General features: G+C 36.6%; 1 protein-coding gene across 1 annotated transcript in view; it reads left to right on the forward strand.

Annotated features, from left to right (window-relative positions):
- The window catches only part of LOC127660923 (polypeptide N-acetylgalactosaminyltransferase 2), a 126200-nt gene that overhangs the window by 56296 nt on the left and 57299 nt on the right, over positions 1-12605 (forward strand). Inside the window, exon 2 of the mRNA XM_052151408.1 lies at positions 12186-12273. Within this exon, the coding sequence (XP_052007368.1) occupies positions 12186-12273 (88 nt within the window). The remainder of the gene's footprint in view (positions 1-12185; positions 12274-12605) is intronic.

A 12605-nucleotide genomic window follows, 5' to 3' on the forward strand; every position in this document is an offset into this window, starting at 1 on the left:
GGGTGGCACCAGTGCCACCAAGTGCTACAGATGGTAGCACCAGCATCTGAAAAAGAGTTGACTTAAGTGAAAAATATTCGTTTATTCATCATACTTATTCCTTGAACATTTTAGGTTGGCATTCCCCCACTGAATTTTATCCTGACTTCTGAAAAACATCTTTAAGTTGACTCTGACATTGTCGATGGGCACCACATATGATGACATGTATGATGCAGGTTCAAGTGTTGGACTTTACTGCTTTAGGAAAGGCTGTGGTTATTCTTCATTATTCATGTCTCCCATATCGATGGAAAACAAATCATGCATATTCCAGTTATTGAGTCTTTATTATAAATATGACGTGAAGACCTACTGATTGTAGACTTTTCTAAATATCAGTTTTAGTATGTTTTGACTTGAGTATTGTACAGAAGCTAGAATAACCTGGAATGTATCTTCATATCTCTTGTATTTGTATTGAATGCACAGCAGAAGAGAGTGTGGTGGTGAGGAAAAAGTAACTCAAAAGTATCAGAACACTTTCCATAATTTTTGTAAAAAAAAAAAAAAATGTTAATTTAAGGAGTTACTTTTAAAAGTAACGTTACCCAACACTGGTGATAAATGTCATGTATAAATAGGATGCGTATGAGTGAGGTAATTTGACCTGTTTTAAAGCGGTTTATTTTGCCAGTGTTCAGCGTGTTGAATTTACGCCCCTCAAATGGGGGAAATCCCGACATACTGGATTATTAGATTAGATATAGATTTATCTAATCTTTTATAAACCGATGTTTCTCTAGATGTTATTTCTGTTTATATCTTGCAATGTTAACATTTTGCAGTAATATTGTTTTCTAATCATATTTTTGTCAACAGTTTACTTGAATATAAAATCCTATTGTTATCAAATATTTGTTTAAATTGGCTAAAAATACATTTACTTGAAGCAACCTATGAGATATTTAAACTTGCTTTAAGAATGTATCTTAAATATACAGTAAGTGTATTTTGTTTGAGTGTATTTTTTTTACTTCGTTTTACTTCTGTAAGTGCAGTAAAGACAAAATATACTTATACTCTCACCTTTCTGTTAAAAAAAAACAAACACTCTTATTTATAAAGTCGAGTATTGCCAATTTTCTTCATGATAAGAAATGCACAGTGACGCATATATTAAAATTCAATGAATCACGAGCCATCACCTTATAATCTAGTTGCATCAAGTGTGCACGCTCAAGGGATGAGTGTCCCCGCGACAGTGTTCATCAGCCGGGTTCAGTTTCAATCTCCCTCCCCTTCAATTTTGGAGATTGTAGCTATTTACATGATCTACTTCCTTATTATTTTAACTTTAATAAAGCTATAATGCATTATATATAACTGCATTTAAGATGTAATACCTTTCCTTTAAAGAGCTCTGGCTCCGCTTATTCCACAACAAGAGTGCTTCTGTATTTACTTATTTTGTATTTTTGCATTATAATTCCTTCATTCTTTGTGATCTACATCACCTGAAGCTGTTTGGAAAGTTTAGAGTGCATCTGAACTGTGAGCAGTGTAATTCCTCTCCTCAGGCAGGCGCGAGCTGCAGTTTATACAAATTTATAAAACGTGTCATTCACTACAGAAATCGTACTCTCCTCCCATGTTGATAGTTTGCGACTCCTTCCATCTCAGAAACTCTTACTCGAGTAATTATCTATGTTAGTACTTTTACTTCTTGAGTAATTATGTTTTTGAATTAATTGTACTTTTACTTGAGTACAGTTTTTGGCTACTCTACCTCTGCAAAATTCCCAGTTGTGGGTCATTCATGTACAACTTCAGAGTGGGAAACTAATATTTATGATAATTCTAATAGCATGAAGGCTGCATAACACTGTTGTTTTTATATTCTACTCAGGTTACCGTGCCATGGGCTTAAATATGCTTGTTAAATTGAATGTAATTGTTGCATTAATGTGCAATGCATCATGTTGTTTCCATTTTTTAATTTGTATTCAAAGTCAATTGTATAGTGCCTCACCATAATTTCGAAGATTAGTAGAAATTAGCAGAATCACATAATGAGACCCAGTGAATGGTGGCAATTTGGAAGAATTGCAGCTTTCATGACTTGGAAATACATAAAAAAAAATACCCATGTAAATCAGCTTTTGTTATGGTTAATTTAGCAGACTTGCGATTTTAAAAGCCCATAGAATTTCAAATGTAAACAAAAATGTTCTAAAAGAGAGCTTTTCATAATGCAATTTGTAATTGTTGCATTTTGTATAATGTCACCATAAACCCTCAAATAATCACAGAATGCTTTCTAATTTGTGATTTTTAATTGAGACAAAAATGTGTTTGGCTTCACTGGCTTGTAGATAATCTAGATATTAATACAAAATACTAAAATATATTCCATTCAGCTGTCAACATTTGTGACCGTTTCCCATTTTTGAGCAAATTGAATCTTTAACTATGCTCCGTTTCACCTGCTTTGAGACAGATGAGGCTGTGACTCATTTCAGTCCCCAGTTCACAGCAGGTGTGACTGAGTTGAATAATAGTCTATAGACAGGTGAGGCTGAGCCCTCTCTGGGTTTTTCCATCTGTGGGGAGTTGAGTGCCATGTCATGTCAGATGGTGACTGGCAGTTTGTACACACATGATGAAACTGCATAGCTGGACAGAAAAAAACAAGAGCAAACTCCTTTTCTACAAAAACAACAGTTTGGGTCTGGAGCTTATTGGATGGCTCAAGCAGTCAATGTGTTTAGATTTTTTTATCCTGTTATTATATTCAAATGTCCTGTTACACGGCTTGATTATAAAATAAAGTATATTTTTTTATTTTGTAAAAGTATAAACTGATTTTAAAGGGATCATGAAATGGAGAATACCATTTTTCTAGATATATAGACATATAAGAGGTAACTGTAATGTAGAAACATACTGTACATTTCAGAAATCAAAACTTCCTCTCAAAAAAAAGTGAATTTATAGTTACCACCCTGCTGAAACGTCTCGTTTTGAAATGTCTTTTCGTGACGTCACAACACATTGCTCATTTGTATTTACACAACCCACAACATGCGTCTTGGCCCCGCCCACTGGCATGCAGTTCAAGTCAATAGAGCAGGCGTTCCGTGGTTAACAATTCCTAACATAACGCATAAGGGGACCCATTTTGAATTTTGTATATGAACATGAACTTCACAGACTCTTTGACTGCTGTCATGTATCTTGCCACTTTTAAAAGACACTGTGTCAAGTTACAACTCTAAAAGAGAGAAGCAATTCTCTTTCAGCTGTTACCTCTTGTTGCTTTGAGCACAAACGCGTCATGGATGCGTTATTTTGTCCATCTGTTTATGGTTTATTGCGATTTAAACCATATTATTGTCATTTTATGACCATTTTATGCCACTGATATAATGATAATATAATGGCATAATAGTGCAAGTACACCCTTTCAAAGAGCAATTAACTCTTTGATCTAGCAATTTTATCTAGATCAACCAACCAGTGGCTGTCTTGTTATCACTATAGATGTAATGAACGAGCCTGGTCTAGATGTTGAAAAGTATTCAAAAGTTTATCAATATCGAGGGCTTCTCTCTTTTTTTTTTTTTTTTTTTTCAGATAAACCTAAAAATTGTTTTATCGCCCAGCCCTATTGATAACATTGCCTTAATCTCTCACATCAACCCAATAATCTCAGTGATAGTTATATTACTGGCTATATTTTAGACACTCAGAATCTAGTAAGCAGGAATATTAAATTTACCTCCCTAAATTTCTTCAAATTATTGTCAGGATTAATCCTGATATCTGGCTTGAACAAGTTAAACTCACATGACATAGTCAGGTAATTGGCCTTTTTCACTGCGAAAAGCCCTTTCATGTGCGGCTGTAATGTTAAGGTGTTGAAATGTGTTTGAGGCATCCTGCACATACATAACAGTTGGTGCCTAATCTACTGCTGCCATTTCAAGTTTTCTTTGTTTGATTTGATTTGACTGGAGTCGCAGGACTCTCCCTAGCCAATCATGTTGATAGATACAAATAAAATCAGGACAGGGAAGTAGCGAACACAGATGGTGGGAAAATAGCGCATTAAAAGTACAGTTACTGCAATTAAAATGTACTCAAGTAAAATTATAACATTTTAAAACTTCTTAAAATACAATTCCTGGGGAAAAGTACAATTTTTTTTCATTTGTGTGTGTATGTGGGTGGAGCTGCCTGAGCCCCACCTCTGACACAGAGTAGATGAGTGGACAGAAGCAGCGTGACTGGCAAAAATGTTGGTGACATTAATTCTTAAGTAAACATACACTCATTGTAAACTCAATGGGCAATATCGAGGTCAGCAAAACTGATCAAGGTCATGTCCATATATCGTTTAAGTTGGTTATGTAATTAATGTTACAGGCCTAATGGTGCTGAGTGTTAACATTAGTGCTTAAGATGAGCAGTTTAATATGTTCAGATGCAATGTGTTGGATATTCGTTTTATGGAAAACCTGCAATTTTGTTTTATAATGTTGAGGCCGGGGCTTGTTCATTCTCTTCCAAATGAGTTTGATGAATTTGAGGGGCTGCATGATGTTAGCCAATCATAACAGTGGGCATTTACGTTGACGTTTTAAGGAGGCACTTTGGTCAAAACAGAGCGTTTCAGACAGAGGGCCAAAAATAGGGTGGAAAATGATCATGTATTACTATATTGTTTTTTTGAATGTTACTTTTATAAAATTATCATTGGAAAAAAAAAATATAGAATGATCCATTTAAGAAATGTGGTCACATTCATGTGCAGTGTGCACACAATGTTAACCAGTCCGGTAAAAATATGCAGAGAAAACCAACTGAGCAAACATGATCACACAGAGTTCTAGTATCCCAGGATCGGCCACAATATGTTGATTCACTGACGAGCACCATCAGACATTTTTTCATCAGCATATGCATGCACCCAAAAGCATATTGTGTCACCAGCAGCATTTGAGACCCAGGTCTGCTTCCCAAGTTGAAACGAGGAAGTAATCTCTTTCGCATAAGGACTAGCGGAGGTTGCTTTTTCCCCTCCCCCCCGGGTTTAGGGGTACAGTTTATAAGATATGCATTCCTCTTCACTCTTTTGCATCCTTTAATGCTTGGGTCTTTAATTGGGAGTTACCAGAATGCCACGTGAAAAAAACGGAACACAAGACTAGTGTGTCATATACCCACTCAATAGTCGATGGGTGATGTAATGCACCAGTTTGATTGCCTGCTAAATTTATTACATTTTGATTTAAATGAAAGATGCCTGTTAAGTACTTCACTCTGTTTCCTTGGCAGCACAGAGTTGACTTAAGATTATTTTAAGAGGTGTAAAGCAACATTTCGTGGCAGCTGTTTTTACCACATTGAAAATTCAGCCCCGCACATATGACGTAGTGCATTGAGCTGTGATTTAAATTATTTGTTTTGACACCCAACAGTGGATTGTGAGTGTGTGCCCTGCTCGTGTTGTAACACAGCCCTGGAAACTCATTTGTTCCACTCTGTAGCACACTGTAATACAGGGATCAAATAGTCCTTTTATTTTATGCTCAGGTGGTTTGCATCTCTAACACATTCCTGGCAGCTGATGGTAACAGTGGTTGCATGCAGAAGAAATGTTGCTAACTGAGAGGCCATTCTCTCCATAATTTTTGGAGAAGGCATTTTAATAGTTTAATGCTTTAGGATGCCTCCCTTTGATTTCTAAAACTTAATTTACTCCTTCAAAATGTACCTGTCATCATAGCAAATTGCAAAGATTGCATTTCTGGATTGCAGACTCTGGAAATGTTCCTTTGCTATTTTGCAACCTTGCTCAGATTTTGAATATATACATTAATGCTGAGTGGAAGCTCTGTGAAGCCCGCTGGACATTCCTCTGTGCTCCGTGTTCCCTCACACCTGCTTCCTCTCTTGCCTCAGAACCACAGATCTTTAACTGATATCACAATCTGGGTCAATGCTGGCATTGCTTGAATTATTGCCTATATTACAGGAAAGACATCTTGATTTGAGTTATGTCATAAGACTAAGAATACTGTTATCTAACATTACTTGGTTTATATTGAAATCATTTATCCATGTCAATTGGATTTTATAGTTAGTTGATCTCCTCTTGATTACATTAAAAACACGAGTTGCAATCATATTTAGAGTGTAAAATATGATTGCTTTCATACATAGTTGGTATATCTCCAGTGACTGGTATTCTATAAACCAAAGTGACTCCCTTAAATTTTACATTTAATTAAGATAAATTAAGATTTAACAAACTTGCACCTCAGTTGATCTTGTAAAAAAATGGCAGAATCTCGCTTCGAAGGCACGAAGGTAGGTAGGATGCATCTTTTGAAGACATTCACCATGTTGCGTTACATTTCCATTTGTCCTATGAAAGCTGTCTCGTTTAAACGAGGCTTGTTTAAAGGAGGACACTCGTTGCAGTATACCGAGTGTCCTCCTTTAAACAAGCCTCGTTTAAACGAGACAGCTTTCATAGGACAAAAGGAAATGGAACACAACATGGTTGCTATGACAGCACGCCACTTAAGCGTGAACGCTTTGAGTGAGAAGGGAACAAAGTCCATCTGGAAGGGAATGCATGAGGTACATTTTAGGAGAGTTATAATGATGTAAAGAGAAAAGAAAATAGATTATACAGGTGTACTTTTAGTCTAATACTTAATTTGAATTATATATTAATATAATTATACATATTATAAACTCTGCCCTCATCTACAGAGGTATTTCAACTTGGAAATTAACATTCCTTGCATTAAACATCATATAACATCAAGCAAAGAATTGTGGGTTATGAGTGCCCACGAAGGTTACACCTCATGCATCCTCTAAATTCCTGTGAAAGAAGGTCTCATTCGAAGGGTCCTACTCTCTTTTCTGAAACGAGACCGCCACTATGACGTATGCGGCCGACAAATGCGAGCTCCGGAGGACGCAGCCTTCCAAACACGACACAGCCGATGAGTCCCTTTTATAAGTTCCTACACCAATTATATTAAAACCGACAACTTGTAAACTAAAGGATTTCCCTTGATCAGGTTAAGGTCATAAGTGGTTTAAGCATTAACCAACACAGGTAGATTTATTTATTTATTTATTTATTTTTTGCACATTACCCATTGTCATGTCAGTGACTGCAGGGTAATGGAAGGTGGCAACTTTGATATTTACTTCACTAGGTCACTATCAGTACTGTTACAAATTCTTTTCACAACTTTTGTGTGAATAGAATAGGGGGTTGACTAGTCATTTGTTCATACAGACAGTATTCATGCCGCTCCTGTAAGCTAAGATGTTGTATGAACAGGACAATTCCAGTCACTCTGGTTGGTAAATTTGATTATCAATACCCAAAATGATGTTGTAATATAGCCCTTGTTTATCTGAGGATCTTTTAAATTGTTTGCCAAAGCCTCAATGCTGACATGTTCATTTTCAGCAGTTCCCTCTGTGATGTCATTTCAAATAAATGTTTAAGTGCTAAGAGTGTATAAAATGGTCAAAGGTGATTAAGGATCATTTTTGATTGTGATCCTTAAAGGTATGTTTTCCTGGGCTCGGGGACTAGAGAGGGCTTTGGATGTGACTTTAGCACATTCTGCCCTTTCCATCCAGATTGCACATTTATTTACTGCTAACCTTGGCAGAGGGTCGGCTCTGAATTATTACTAGCTCTGTGTTTTGTTGTGTTCTTTGCTCAGAGGATGTTTGTTACTCGTGGGCTTGGCCTTGACATGATTGTCAAAAAAAAAACAAATTTTCTGACATTTGTTATCAAGGGGGGGTGAAATAAACAAACGGCTGTTTTGCTGATGCCCAAAGCCTCCTATAGATTGGGTAATCTTCACCAGCTTTCTGTTGGCTTAGGGCCTTGGTATGCTCTGGTTTTGTGGGAATAGTGTCTGCTCAAGCTTTCTTGTGTTGAGTAACGTTGTTATGATACCTAAAGTGCAGTCATCAAGATTAATCACCAATACCAGTGAAATTGGATGATTCTTGATACAACATTCTAGGGGTGGGCGATAAACCAGTAGAAATTTGACAACTGGTGTACATTATGGATTATTGTCTGTTAATATGCAATGTTTTTTTTCTGTGAACTTGCTTTTCCGATGCACTTCAAAGTGTCACCGAATGGCTAGATTTACCCATATTTTTAATTAAAGTTATTTATTATTTAGTTGCTTTAAGCATTGCAGTTTTGCTCTGCTGGGTCTCTGAGGGTTGAAGTCAACTTGACTTTTAGTAAATAAAAGTATGTAGAAAATAGTCATTTTTATTTGTATAGTGCTTTTCACAACACACATCATTTCAAAGCAGCTTAACAGAAAAATTATACTGTACCAGAAATTGAATCTGTAATGTCTTCAGGTCATCATGTGCAGTTTGATGAAAAATTTGATTGTAGATTATGCCTTAAATATATTATTTGTCTTCTTTATCCTATGCCGCCTCTTCTGCATTTTATGTGGCTCGTAGGGTTGCAACGGTATGAGATTTTCACAGTTAGATAAGTCTCAGGAAATATCACGGTTTCACGATATTACACAATTATTCTTGTCAGTGAAAACGGAAGGGTTTTTGAGCAAACACTTTATTATAATTGAAACTTGAATTTTTTATTTAAGTACGTATAAAAAATAAATAAAAAAAAGTCTTCCTTTTGGAAAAACATTCATAAAATGTATAGAATAAATAAGAAGGCTAACAGAATTATAATAATTATAAACATGATACAAAGAATTGCATGTAACTATAACATGTTATTTAACTAAAGCATGTTAGTTTACATGTTAGCATATTATGTTATATGAACTACTAAATTAAATATAACATCAGCTGTGTGAGCTTTTAAAGTAATGTCCTGTGATCATTAACAATTAACATTCACTGCTCCTGTCTGTACCTTTAACTCAGTGGTTCTCAACTGATTTTGCTCCAGGACAGATTTTACATTGGACATCAAGTGGTGACCAGCCATAGATTAAACATAACCTGTATTTAATGTATCCTGATTCGCATTTCCTTTTATGTTGCATAGTATTGTTCATGGTTTTCCAGTGAATAACATGCATTATTGTTGATGTCAACAAAATCTACAGGAAGTTTTCTCTCCCCCTTTTAAAAATTGAAGAGCATATTTTCTTAAATGAGCCCATTATGATCCTGTTTGTTTCCCAATTACAAACATCATTCAAACAGAACATATGTATTACTCCTCATTACCAATGTTAGGTCATTGTAGCTAGCCTTGAATAACAAATTATAGTATTTATGAAAAATAAATACTAGCTGAAACATCTTGAAACTTTAACTACAGTTGCCTCTGTTGATATAAAATAAGGTCTAATAGATTCTACCTTTTTTAGATTATTTCATATGAAACTATAACATTTTGTCAAAATATAAGTTGCTTTTACTCACGTGAAACAAATTTGTAAAGGTGATTATGTAATAATAATTTTTTTTTTTGGTGCATATCACAGTGTTGCTCTTTTCCTCAGTGCTGTTTGGCATGTCAGGGCTGCTTAATGTTTGAGAGGTTCAATTTGACTTCGATTTAACGCTTTAATCTAGAAAAGTCTCACTAGAATCGAAATTGGTCACATCAGTTTTGCTGTCTGGCCTCCGCAACATACAGTCGAGGCATTGTTCTTTCCCTGCTGTCCACGACCCAGTCCGAATAGACCAGTTGAGAAACTCTGTGTGAGAAACTCTGTGTGACACAAGTTAACAAGTCTGACAGCAAGACAAGAAGGAAAGGTGCAAGTGAGATTCTCCGTCCGGTTGCATTTTTTCTTTTTTTATCAATACCGTAGTTAAGCAAATGTATATGGTATGATAACCGTCAATTTTCATACTGTAGTATACCGTGAGACTCTCAGCATGTGGAGGCTCATGCTACTCTCCACGATCCACATACAACTTGCCATGCACCCCATTGAGAGGGAGAACCACTAATTGCGACCACAAGGAGATTACCCCATGTGACTCTACCCTCCCTAGCAACCAGGCCAATTTGGTTGCTTAGGAGACCTGGCTGGAGTCACTTGGCACACCCTGGATTCGCAACTCCGGGGGTGGTAGTCCGCGTTAATACTCGCTAAGCTACCCAGCCCCCCCAAAATATATATATATATATATTTTTTTTTTTTTTTTAATCAAAGAGATAAATGCAGCAACTAGACTGAAAATATGAGCCTATAATAAATGTATCTTGTATTAAAATTAGACTTATTACATTGGAGAGTAAATTAGATACAAGTCATCTGAATTGTTAGTTGAACTTCCTTCGCTTTTTATCTTTTCCTTTCTCCTCGTTGGAATGTGCGAGGAAAAATATGACTGAGCCAGTGTGCTATTACTCTTGTATAATTGCTTTTCTATAGTACTTGGGGCAATAAACTGTAGCAGCACAGACTTACTAGAAGTGCAGTAACTTTTTGCTCAAGACCAGTTGCCTCAGCTAATTTTAGTATTTGTCGAATCATCCCTTAAATGTGAAATAAGAGTTTTCAGGAATTACACTTAGAAAATGCCCTGTTAGGTCAGATTCTTTGTTTAGTCAATCAGAACACTTCCCTGCAAGTCATTTTGAGCGTCTCTAGCGTTAACCCATATGTGGTAAGAAGCAAGCTGAGAGCTTGGTTGTTGAAGCAGATAATTCAAGATAAATGGTATATTCAACTTCATAAGCATTTATACTTTTGTCAGTTATTATTTGGGGTTATAAATACAATTATTGATTTAATTACTTATTTTTAAACACAATTCACAATCATATTTTATCAAACTGCACAATGATGAATCATAGACATCATTGATATTACAGTTTTATCTTCTGTGAAGCTGCTTTGAAATGATGTGTGTTGTGAAAGGCACTATTCAAATGAAAATGACTTTGGTTTTGTTGTGACTGTTTGTTGTGACTGTTTGTTGTTCAAGAACCCTACTTTGCTTTTGACAGCAACACTGATATTATGTGCTAATGCTCTCTTGTTCCATCTCGGATTACGAGTTTTGGAAGAGTGGACATATTTAATCTAGTGACTGATTCTGGCAGAAGTTCCAGAAAGGCTAACATTGCCCACCCCACTTTTTTTTTATTTTTTATTAGCTGGATTGTATCTAGAAGGCAACCTTCGATGATCATCTTGAAGTCTCGTGAGAATCACATGTGACTGTGTTTTTGGAGTCAGAAATCCTACAACTATCACTGAAGCCTTAGGTGTACTCCCAATTTGACTTGAACACACTGCATCTGCATGCAGTTGAATGCAATCCTGTCAAAATATACTCTATATAAATGTGCAGGCATACACAGGTGGTTGGTGCATGTGTGCTTCGACTGCTATGAGATACTGGGCATTCTCTTTAGGAGTTTAGACCCATAAAGATGTCTTGATATTCCTTCAGAATCTGGTTATACATTTACATTTATGCATTTGGCAGACACTTTTATCCAAAGCAACTTAGTGCACTTATTACAGGAACAATTCCCCCAGAGCAACCTGGAGTTAAGTGCCTTGCTGAAGGACACAATGGTGGTGGCCATGGGGATCGAACCAGAGACCTTCTGATTAACAGTTATGTGCTTTAGCCCACTACTCCACCCACCTCTCACCACGCATGCAAATGCATACATCTCCAGACCTCCACACACACATGCTCTTGACTTGCACATTCACTGTTGTTGTTTTTACCTTAATCTTCAGCGGCGATTACATCTCTCTTCTAGCGGTTCTTAGTGACAGCAGTGGCTCAAATGTGAGTGTTGCCACCTTGTGGACCCAATAATTATTGCAAATAACTCCAGGCGCATACACATTATGCGCGTTCAAAGATGCACGTTAAGAAAAATCGTACTGCTGATAACTAGATTTGCGTCGTGCGTCTTATATGTGGATACTTGCATTCTGACCGAAGTATACTTTGGGCTTAAATCTAACCTTAACCATACCCCTAAATGTAACGTAACCCCTAAACCTACCTCTAAAGCTAACCCCAGCCATAACCATAGTAGCAGCAAATGCATCTTTCAAGTCTCTCTCAGACTGAGGCATATGACACAACCTTTATGCTGTTGTTTATTCCAGCACAATATGCCTTTTGTACTCATGTTCTTTCTCTCTCTTTGGCAGGATGACTGGAGTGGAATTAATTCAAACAGAATTCAATCACACAGCAATGCAGATGACAAAGCCCAAAGCCTAGAGACCCTTCCTCCAGGTAAGAGGCAATGTGACAGCCCATGTTCATAATCAACTAGTGTCAGGTTTAGCCCAATCTCATAATTAAAGTTTTCTTTTTGCATCCTGGATGAATAATGGACAGTTTCTTCAGATTGCAAATAACAGAGCCTCCTGTTTTTTTTTTTTCTGCATTTAAACCATGTTATGCCCTGGGGAAGTAGGTGTGGAAAAACTCACTCAAGGGCTTCTTAAAAATGCACGAGTGATTTGAGAGCGATTTCTGTCTTTAGGCCAATCACCCAGCTAATGTCACTCTTTGTGGTACCCTTTTGGAAATGTACTCAGCTGATCTAATGTTACTGGGCTGGT

This window comes from Xyrauchen texanus, chromosome 20 (assembly GCF_025860055.1).
Source record: "Xyrauchen texanus isolate HMW12.3.18 chromosome 20, RBS_HiC_50CHRs, whole genome shotgun sequence".
In the NCBI taxonomy this organism is placed as follows: Eukaryota; Metazoa; Chordata; class Actinopteri; order Cypriniformes; family Catostomidae; genus Xyrauchen; species Xyrauchen texanus.